At 36.7% G+C, this 11655-nt stretch overlaps 1 protein-coding gene across 2 annotated transcripts; it reads right to left on the bottom strand.

The window, feature by feature from the left end:
• Positions 1-2397: 2397 nt before the first annotated feature.
• Positions 2398-11599, bottom strand: LOC134749883 (chromobox protein homolog 1-like). 2 transcript variants are annotated; one of them, XM_063684884.1, is made up of 7 exons: positions 11551-11599; positions 10905-11003; positions 10616-10739; positions 8698-8724; positions 8054-8200; positions 7190-7368; positions 2398-4575 (listed from the first exon to the last, which is right to left on the bottom strand). In XM_063684884.1, the coding sequence occupies exons 2-6, from the start codon at positions 11001-11003 to the stop codon at positions 7190-7192; spliced, it is 576 nt and encodes a 191-aa protein (XP_063540954.1). In that variant the 5' UTR covers positions 11551-11599; the 3' UTR covers positions 2398-4575. The 2 variants fall into 2 exon arrangements, with proteins under 2 accessions (XP_063540954.1, XP_063540953.1); XM_063684883.1 differs by lacking the exons at positions 8698-8724; positions 11551-11599 and having other exon boundaries at positions 10905-11037.
• Between the last annotated feature and the right edge of the window lie 56 nt (positions 11600-11655).

Below are 11655 nucleotides of genomic sequence, written 5' to 3'. Positions count from 1 at the left end.
GACGCTGCGCGCTCGCTCAGTCTCCGCCGAGCGCGCTTACTGCTTAGGGGACGGACCTGTGCTCGATCGTCAGGCGTTCGTTGCGTTCGTAACCAGCGAGCTAGTTCCGAGAAGTGGTGTATACTGCGATTAGAAAATCTTGATCCTTAGATGATCATAGGTACATTTTATACCACACATATTAAATTTTTTCGCTTAGGTGATTCGGGTCTGTTCAGGGTGCCTAGCCAAGATGCCAACCGTTTAGGTACCTATAGTTTACATTAAAACCAAATCTGTAGCTGGCCTCTGAATGGGTAGTAGAAACGGGTTACGTATGTCTTTCGCTTTCCAGATGTTCACACACTTCAAGAATCACCAATATAGTACCATGTTTTGTATGGAAAAATAAAAATAAACTAAGCTTTAAATGATCTAAAATGACTTTTCACTAGACTTATATTGACCGTGATTACCTTTTGTATTGTTTTTGAGCTCCCGATATCCCCGATATGATATAATGAGGGTAGACAGAGCGCAGTCTACACAACTTTGACACCCACCCGCTATCTTCAGTCACCAGTGAATAAGATGCATGTAACTGCGTCGAAATATCGGGAGCTCAAAAACAATACAAAAGGTAATCACGGTCTATATAGGTAGTGAAACTAGCCGTGAATCATTCAAAACTCTTATAAAAACTTTTATGACAAAAACAAAAAATCTGGACCCAATTTAAGAATCACCCGATTGCGTCGAGGAATCATTCGTATTTTTGTTTGTTTTATTTCCTTCTTGCTTCTTTTCTTTGTCATTTGTATTCTGTAGCAATTGGTTAGATCTGAAAATAAAGATAACTTGCGGTCACGTTGGGCAAAAAACTATGTTTAGTTTGTTTTTCTCGGGGCAAAAGGAACAGTATTAATATGCAAAATAGTAAGGCACAGAAATACCAAAACAAGTCACAAATTTTTACGCAAATAAATCGTACTTTTTTGGTCTGTCACTATTATTTCTACGCCATTATAGCATATTTTTGAACCGCTCATACGTAAAATCGTACTAAAATGTGCGGTTTAGCCAAAAAGTACGATTTTAGTACGGTTTTGGGCGGGGTACGTTTTAAGTACGTATGCTATTCAAAAAGTACGTAAAATTGTACTAAAAGGTACGACCTGGCAACACTGAAACAAATGAGTACAAGGAGCCATTTTGCAAATCCAGTAACTTTGTTACTACTTTTGACATATGTCTACACAGTGTCTACACAGAGTCTACACAGAGTCGTAACATTGCGACTACTTTGTGACTGGAATTTTTCTCAGCCTTAAACCATATTTTTACATCATAATTACCAAGTTTAGTAGTATGTAAAGCGTTATTTTTATTATTTAGGTATAGGATATGCATCGGAGCACTAAAATTGCATCAAATAATGTAGTTATGAACACATGCACTGAGAAGTAAATAATTTCATTTCTGGCTAAACTAAAATAATGAGGTGGCGCGTTGATAAAATTACACCTAGTTAATCAAATCAGTTTAATTTCTCATAGTATTTAAAGCCATAATGTAATATAAATGCGAACAATAAATACTTACGTCTTGTAAATCCTTCTTGGCGATGGCGTTTGTCACTTGTTTATTTTTATTTAAGTATATTTCCATCTGACAGTTCCCATTTGAAACGAACAAAATGAACAAATGATTTTGGGATAACTAGTCGCAAACTGGTAACAATGTGTGCACACGGCGACGACACTTTGCGACTGAAATGTGTCTGTGTCGAGCCTTCCCCATTTTGGTAACGACGACGTAACGGCGACCACACTGCGACCGTTTTGTGACCGGAAAAGACAGTGTCGACGCAAGATGTGTCTACACCGTGTCGTAACGGCGACCGAAAATGGTTGTTAGGGGTGTGACACACATTATTTTTCACCTCAGCAGTGAGAACATATTAAAGGTTAAAATGTATTTCGAATTACACAGAATAATTCAGAGAAACAAAAAAATTTAGTGGCAGTTCATGGGTTCACTAAATTAAAAAGCTACTTTGTTTCACTCCCTGGAGTGAGGAAAGTCGCACTTTCCTCACTCCAGGGAGTGACGAAAGTAGGCTTGTTCGAGTTGCTGAGGTGAAAATTGATATGACGATGTACCGAAACACCGAGCGAGAGAGAAACTTACTTAACGAATCGTTGTCTATAAATAAACTTTGGTTCTCTTTTTGTATATTATAAGCAGCTACATATATAGAAACAGCTAATTTATTGTGTGCGCAATGTAGCTAATTGCAGCGCTGTGGGCAAGCCAACTTGCATTGTTTAAATGCCTAATGCTGTTAGCGAAGACACTTGACTATGTTCACACATTTTAATGGGAATATGTAAAGGATATTGCTTAATAAAAAATAAATTTGGCAAACACTTTTATTGCCTGGTCACTTAACCTAGTGTCGATAATTAGAAAATAAAACGTAATGAACTGTATTCTTCTCAATGGGCGGGAAAACAAGTCATAGGATAAAAAAAATTGGTTTGGATCAATGTTAGATTATTTTCAGTTCATTTGGTGATTGATTCTTAGGCCAGGATTACACTTGTAAGTTTTACTTGCTTAAGTAGGGACACAGCTATACTACAGAATGAGATATGAATATCGTTATCTCATTCTAGCAAATAGCTTTGTCCCTACTTACGTAAGTAAAACTTACAAGTGTAATCCTGGCCTTAATCTATATCCACATGACTTTTTGCTCAAATCCACAAATCCAGAAACATAATTAAGGCCGTTCCATCGGTTTGCCACTTTGTCACATTTCGCAAGAAAGAACGGGAAAGAACATACGCGCCAAGTGTCAATTTTGATCGAATTTTGTCGGTTTTTATTTATTTTAAAAACGTTACCTTACAATATCGAAATTCTAAAGCTATGAAATTACTATTTCTGTTAAGATTGTTTTTTCTTCTTTTTTTGTTTATAGTATCACATAATAAATAACCGAGTAAAATAGGATTAAAAGTCCGAGTTAGAGGTTACTTTGGGAATTAATTGTATCGAGCGAAGTGTCATAATTAGCCTCATGCATATGAAGTTTATATTTGAACGAAATATGTTTTATTCGGATGTTTGTTACCGTTATATCATGTTACAAATGCATTTCCGTTTTTAAATTACCATTTAATTGCTTAAAATTATAAATAAAAAGTACAAAAATTTGCCTGCGAAAAGCTAGTGAGCGAAACGCTGGAAACGCCACGTGACCTCACGCGTTCGACAGATTAGTGTCATTAGTAGCAAACGTCAGTTGGGCCGCCCAACGTGTGACGTCATCACGCTCTGTCGAATTCGCGCCAAAAATTATGAGCGTTTCAACCGCTCAAAAATTTTCAACATTTTAAATATTTTTTAATAAAATAATGTTAAGGTTTACAAAAGTATTTTTATCATTTCCGGTGTTCCAACGATATAAATTATGAATCCAAAAATAAAAATAAATTCATGCATGGAGCTAATTCGTGTATCGGAAGCTATGTTATTAAAGATAATATAGTCAAGAACTACATATATTTTTTCCACGTCTACGAATATCAACGCCTCTTAGAAAAACATGATCATATAAGGAGATTTTTCGCCTTCTGGCTCAGGGAACCGCCTTAAGTTTACTTTCATTTTAAAACTTATGTCTATCCCAGGCGTTATTATCAATAACTTATTAATTTACAATTCGTACATGTAGTTAATGCAATTAAAATACATTTAAATGTACCAGTAACTATTGCAAAATTAATACAGTAATACAGGTTAAGCAAATGAAGTTTAACCATAATGATGACCTAAAAACATCTGTGCTACAAGCTCGCTCAAAAATATATGTGGTTTGGAAAAGAGTTGCGTAGAAACTATTTTTGAGAGTGAAAGTAACACAGATATAATTCAATAGAATCAGTTTTATATAAAAAAAAAAAATATGTTACACAATTTGAGCGTATGGGTCATACACATTTTATAGTATGCTTAACTTAGTTCGCGTCTTTCCTGTAGATATAGCAAAGTTAGCTAATTTTTACGCTGGGCCCTTACAAGTGAGATATTTTTGTTCGGTACTTGCGACTCACATAAGAAAAACGGAGAAGCGACATTTTTCTAAAATGCGTTTGGCCCGTTTACACAATAGGACAGCAACGTTTGGAGCCCTTACAATACATTTCATAATGGATTCTAAGGCCAGGATTACACTTGTAAGTTTTACTTACGTAAGTAGGGACACAGCTATTTGCTAGAATGAGATAGCGATATTCATATCTCATTATGTATTATAGCTGTGTCCCTACTTACGCAAGTAAAACTTACAAGTGTAATCCTGGCCTAAGAATGGGTATGACTTTCTCAAGCAAAAAGCAATACTTCATCGGTTTTTTTATAAGAACGTTTTCAACAATGAATATCAATACCAATAACGCCCTTTTTCCCAACCAACAAAGTATATTTTGCTTGAAAAAATGAATCCGAGTAAACCTAAACACAGTTTGTTTCGATACCACAGTAATGGAATATTTTCACCTCTACAACACAACCTTCCAGCAGTTAAATCTGAAAAAAAAAAAAAACTGCTTTACAGTCGGACCATGGTAACTCTGCGTAGTTTTGCAGTGACAAAGTGTGGCCATATCATTTATGTAAAATTTCTATGAAAATATGACGTTTTTAGGGTTTAGTACCCAAAGGGTAAAAACGGGACCCTATTACTAAGACTCCGCTGTCCGTCCGTCTGTCTGTCTGTCCGTCTATCACCAGGCTGTATCTCATGAACCGTGATAGCTAGACAGTTAAAATTTTCACAGATGATGTATTTCTGTTGCTGCTATAACAACAAATACTAAAAACAGAATAAAATAAATATTTCAGTGGGGCTCCCATATAACAAACGTGATTTTTTTGCGTAATGGTAGGAATAGTGTTGTGGATTTAAGTTGAGTCGCGACTGCTGAGCCTTGAAACCTCGAACCTTAAAGCCTCGGGACCTTAACGACTCGAACTAAGAGTTCGTGTTGCTGCTTACGAGCAAAGAAACCTCGAGTCTTTTGGCCTCAAGCTTTAAAGCCTCCTAAGCTTTGAAGGTTTAAGTCTGTAAGGTTTTTAGCAGTAAAGGTTTGGAGCAAAAAGTAAAAGCTTTTAACAAATAAGATCAACCTATGCTATAGGGTAGGGTTAAATTTAATACGTTTTTGTGAAATAGGGAAAAACAGAAAAAGATAATTATGACTTATCGCGTTTTTAGAGTTCCGTATAGTCAACTAGGAACCCTTATAGTTTGCGTTCATGAATTAGTCAATAGCGGAGGCGGTTATAAGTTAAAAGTGGTATGGTCACGCCATGCGGCGACCACCTGACCACATGACACAGAAAGTGCTGCACATTTACCCACCGCCGTCGGCGAGGCGAGGAAGACCCCGACAAACATGGATGGCCACTATAAATAGGGACTTAAAGAAGGCAAAACATACCAGCACAGACGTCCCGGGACAGACAGTCCTGGCGAAGAATTACTAGGAGAGCCGACCCCAAATGATGGGATTAAGGCTAGGAAAAGAAGAAGGAGGCGGTTAAAAGTTAAAACGTTCAAGCGGTTCAAGTTATCACCCAGTCTTAATTAAGTAATAAATATTTTTTTAAATACTTTTATTTTTATTTCTTATGACTCACTCATATAGGACGGAACGGAACGGGAAAATTTCTAAAATATAGTTTCATAGAAAATGTATCTGGATGTACATACGCAACGGAATCACGGTTCTAAATGGTCCACCCTGTATACGTTGCAGGCACTAAATGCGTTAACTGATGTTGTTACTCTTCCGATATAGATAGGTATATTATAATATTCGTAAATTCTCTACACAAAAATAATTTCTGCAAAGAGAGCTCAACGTATGAGCTCTAAGCTTGACACAAGCTTTTAAGGTTCGGGGGCTTGAGCTTAAGTTAAAAAGCTAGAGTTCCCTATGAAGCCCGAGTCTTAAAGACTTCATTTTGACAAGTCATAAAAAGTTTGAGTCGTTAAGGTTGTAAACCTTTAACGCTTTAGCTTTCAAAGCTTGAGCCTTAAAGGTTCGCGAGTCGTTAAGGTTCAAAAGTCTTAAAGACTAGTCTTTTAACAACACTAGGTAGGAACCCTTCGTGCGCGAGTCCGACTCGCACTTGGCCAGTTTTTAATGTTAATAACACTCCTTCACTTTGTTCTATTCAAGTAGGTGCAAAGTGAGCTTAGGGTGGTATTCCATCTGTCCAATTTATTGGTCCAATGTGCATTGCGTCTCACTCACATTAAGCAAAATGTGAGATGCAAATACACATTGAACCAAGATACTGGACAGATGGAATAGCACCCTTAGAGGGATCCTATTTCAAGCTCAGCTTTGAAATATTACCACTGTCTTATAATTGAGATGTAGCTTCACACTTTCAATAATACGTTGAAACGCTATCACGGTTCATGAGATACAGCCTGGTGACAGACAGACGGACAGTGGAGTCATAGTAATAGGTTCCCGTACCGCTAAAGGGTAAACCTTTGTGTATGGAACCCTAAAAAGCGGTATAGGTAAAAACTTTTGAACGCCTTCCTATATGTATGCGTCGCCTTTCATGTCAAATGCGTGAAGTGTTTAGAGTGCGAAACTCGCAACGAGTGGCGAATTTTACGTAATGGAGCATTAGAAGTATTGTAAAGAATATAATTAGTCTGTGAACTCATTATTTACTTTGTCTCCGGCAAGCTCGGTTCTCCACACAAACGTAGTTCCGCTCTTATTTTAAAACAACTAGCTAGATTGCTCTGAAACTTTGTACTTACAATAGGATAAGGTATATCTGCCTGTAATTAGTTTAAAATGTAGCTTCAGATACTATAGTTAAATAAAAACAGAGAATTTGAGTTTTTCATACAAAACTTGTTTTTGCTCTATTTCGTTTGTTTTATAAACTGGAGCTATATAAACTAATTTCAGACCCAGATATACCTCATGCCATTGTATGTGCAAAGTTTCATTACAATCCATCACATAGTGTTAAAATGAGAGCGGAACTACGTTTGTATGGGAATGTGCAATTTGGCCGAGCTTACCGGGGACTCTTAAACAATAAATAGTCCCCCGCAATGCCAAAGAAAGATTTGAGTTATTGGATAGAATGTAGCAATAAGTACCTAGTCATCGTTGTTGGCATCATCAGGCGCCGGCGTGTGCCAGGTGAGCCTTTCCTCGTAGAACTGTATGACGACCTGCGGGCACCGCACGTTGGCCTGCTTGGCCGGCACGAGGTCCGCTTCGTCTGTGCCTTGCCATTTCATCAGGAACATCAGCTCTCCACTGCTGTCTGTTGCTCCTGTAAGTCAAATAAGGTATATTTGACAATTGTTTCATTGGGTTGTGTGCAGTGAACTGTGAGGAATTATAAGATGATCAAGCTCATTGAGCTAAATGGTGAATTTATTTATTTATTTATACAAGGAATTCCAACGGCTATGAAATATTAGTTTAACTTTTTAAATAACAATACAGAGCCAATTATAGGAACTTGCAAGTAGAAAAATTTTCATAATATTCCACTCAGTAAACTGTCAAATAACTAGTGCCCTTTAGCCGCCACTATCGCCAGCCGACGATATTTTCATGCCAAATGCTACGTGAAGTATGGAGCTTATAGGGAATATGTATGCATTCTTACTGCCAAGTTTGTGCTAAGTTAGCATGATCAAAGTTTATCGTGCAGGAAGCCAATACACACTGTTAGCTCCCAATAATGGCCATATCTAGTAGGGAATATTATGCAAAATTGCACGTAGAGGGCGCTACTAGCACTAACTTAGGGCCTACCGCGAAACACCAAAAATTTACAATATGTGCCAGTGCTGCACTGGTGGCAGAACATTGCAGTAATGCTGGACTTGCCATTATCACAAAATTAATAACAACAAAAAGTTCTTTATTATGCTTAAAAAATTTAAGGTTGTTTCCATAGTACTTTAGTGTAAAAAAAAAACCATAATAGGAACCAAATGGGATCTTACCAATAATCTTCTCTGGCTCGAGGCCACGGTCAAAGCCCGATGCTTTTTTGTCATCACTCTTGGACTTTTTAGCACCTTTGAGATCTGGCGTTGCTGCGGTGGACTTGCGTTTCTTCACATCTTTATCCACCTTTGGAGTTTTGCCCTCTAGAAAAAGAAATATTAGTTTTTTAGAAGAAATTTTTCAATGTATAAAAATTGCTAGAAGTATGGAATACAGCAATTAATATTCGTCACAACTTTTTAAAAGATAAAAGTTCCATATCCACATGGAACTCCATATCCTCTTTTTTATAATGCTCAATTAAACCATTTTAGATATTTATTTCAAAATTATTTAGTTGGCAACTACAACTTACATTGTATTATAAAAGAAGTCTGACACATGCAAGTTTACATAAAATATTAGAGCCACAAAAGATGTTGGTACAGTCGCCATCAGATATATCAGAGCGGGCAAGATGCTCAAATATATCTGAACAAGTGAACAATTGAACATGCACTTCGATATAGAGGTGTTGGTCAGATATTTGTGAACGCCTAGCATCTCCGATATATCTGATGGTGGCTATACCTTAATAGGCTTAATAGCAAAAATTATATATAAAATCTACAAGCGTTTTGTGTGATTGAGTTATTCATACCAGCAGATTGTCCTATTCCTGGGCCAGCTGTGAAGTATGTTAAATGAATGTTAGTTGTAAATAGTGGCCCTCTATCCTCTAGTGTCCCACTAATTATGTTCAATCAATGAAACTTTTATTGATAAAATAGAAGTATTTTACATGTCAACACATTATTTCTATTCAATGAAAACAGAGTTGCATTTCTTTTGTTTTATTCAAAAATAAGATCAATACTGATCAAATTAGAATGCTATTTTTATTGTATGGTCAATACTGGTGAAATTAGAATGCTATTTTTTATTGTATGGTCAATACTGAATAAACTAAAATGCTATTTTCTATTGGCTGGAAGTCGCCAGCAACATGCTGAGGTGAGACCATTTCGTGGCACTTTTTCTTTTTTATGTTTCTCTGTTTTGTATAATTTTCTATTTGTGTGTGCTAACAAATAAATTATTTCTATTCTATTCTATTCTATTTTTAATTGTATGGTCAGTACTGATCAAATTAGAATGTTATTTTTCCTTTTATGGTGGGCCATTAGAGGTAAAAACCTTATAACCAGAGTCCGTACATTTCATGTTGTTGAAAAAAAAATGACGTCACGCTACATAGAGTAGGATTCCAATCAGTCTTTTCGTAACTATCTTTAGTTAACTGATACAGATACCTGCTAATCATTACTGAAACGTCTGACTTTGATCTTACTGTCACTCAACTAAATAGTAGATTGTCAGTTTATTAAATAATACATATTTTTGTGCCGATGGCGTGACATGTATGGGCCCTGGTTATAATGCTGGAGACACATTTACGGGAAACGCGTTAATTCGACGTTTTTCATATATACGGCCACACTGGGATTATCGCGATAATAAACGGCGTTTCCCGCCGTTTACCGTTAGTGTGGCCCCGGCATAAAACAAAATCAATTTAAAACATAAGTTGGTTATTTTTTTGCTTCAATAGATTTATATGATCTTGGGATGGAGCAGAGTTATCAACATTAAAAATAAAGGTCAAAAAAGAGCTTCACCTCTTTTTATCTAAAGCACTTTTCCCTGTATCTTCTATAGGTTTGGATTTCCCTCAAGTTAAAAAATCACAGCTGTGTATATACATATAGGGTTACCACATTTTGAATTTCCTGAGAAAATTCCTGAAATGTAAATTATTTTTCCTGAAGGTGGGTTTCCACGACCCGTGTTATTACAGGTCAGGCACGCCTGTGGATGTCTGTGCGGCTATCCGGGACTGGGTGACGGCAGGCGACCACAGGCCTCATTGGATGCGACCGTTCCCACGATCTGAGGAACAGTCAGATCTGTGAAACAAGGCCGTGGGAACCCACCTTGACACTCATCGTTGACGACGTCGACAGGTCTGATGTCTGATTAAACAAGATGATTTATCTACATTATTTTTAATCACAGAGGCAGAGGATACTAACTTTTTTTGCACATGCGAATATTACACATGATTAAGTTGAGTGGACCTCATTTATCTTTTTTTTTTTTACATTGTTTTGGATTTATTTAAGCAAATAAAAAGGTACTTTATAAAGTCCATTGATTTAAAAAATTCCTGACATTTTCGTGTTCCGTCCGCATTCCTGACAAAAGGCGAAAAGTCAGGAAGATTCCTGACATCTGGTAACCCTATGTATATATCCGTATATCCACTGAACAGAGAAATGGCTGAGCCACAAGCATCTTTAATAGTATAAGTCCCTGTTCTTCTATTCCTCGGTGCTTACAGTTCGCCATTTTCAAGGTTACCAATAATATTTGACATAAATGCAATCATGCATGTTTGTTAAGTAAATACCTAATTTAATTAACAAACATGCATGATTGCATTTTTAAATATGTAAAAAAATTGGTGCATCCCATGGTCCAACCAACATAAAACGTAATTAAGAATATATATTCCTTACCAGCTTCTTTTTTTTTCCTAGCCTCTTCAAAGGCTGATATAAGATCTGGACAGTCGAGATTCTCTTCCGGCTCCCATGTATTGTCTGCGTCACTGTATCCCTTCCATTTTAGGAAGTACTCCACCTGGAAATATTTGTTAAGTGGAAGGTGAAAGACCTCAGGGCGCAGGCAGTGAGGGCTATGGGAGATTGAGGCTGATGGAGACAAATCACAGGAGCTGCAATCCTCAATAATTAGGGACCAACAAAGAAGAAGAGAAGAGACTGTAGTATTTATGTGTTTACTCACTTTTCCATTCCGAACCCTTCTGTCAAGAACTTTCTCCACAGAGAATTCTTCTTCAGGCTCAGCCTCGCTACCTTCCTTCTTCTTCTCAGCCATGTTCATCTGAAACCAAACCCTCGTTATTAGTAAAACGCTAACCATGATTCTTCATGTTAGGGAGTAAGGCACATGTGAAATCATCAGCAGTTAGAACGAAAAACTGTATTATATGTTACTGTATTCGATTACTTTAGAAACATGTTTTCTTCAGTTATATAGGAAAATATTGATTAGGGGAAAAGTAACAACTAGCAGCTGTTATGATTAAAATGCCTAAATACCTAATACATGGACCAGTTTAACCTTGGAGGATATGGAACACAAAAACAAAATATCAATACACAATAACTTGTTATAAAATGTTAATTCCATTTAACAGCATACAATATAATTGTTTGATCGTATATTGTGGCTAACAATTAAGAACAATCATTATATCTTCTGAACAAGGAAACAACAAACAACCAAGCTTTTATCCCGCCATTTTGAATGAAGGAACCCAAGCTAAGATTTCGCCTTAACTATGAAACGTAACCAACATGCACGTAGATAATAATTGTATGAAGAGAACTCGAAGATAAAATTTGTCGACCAATAGTGATATACTTGCTTGAATCAAAGTATCGCGTATTGCAATGTAGAAATCCAAAGCCCGGCGTCGTGCACTCGGTGCGGCTACTCGGAAACAGATAAAATATAAAATTCCAAAAAAATA

Source organism: Cydia strobilella, chromosome 19 (genome assembly GCF_947568885.1).
Source record: "Cydia strobilella chromosome 19, ilCydStro3.1, whole genome shotgun sequence".
In the NCBI taxonomy this organism is placed as follows: domain Eukaryota; kingdom Metazoa; phylum Arthropoda; class Insecta; order Lepidoptera; family Tortricidae; genus Cydia; species Cydia strobilella.
Note: the sequence above shows the minus strand (reverse complement) of the source record. Positions and strands in the feature narration are given on the sequence as shown.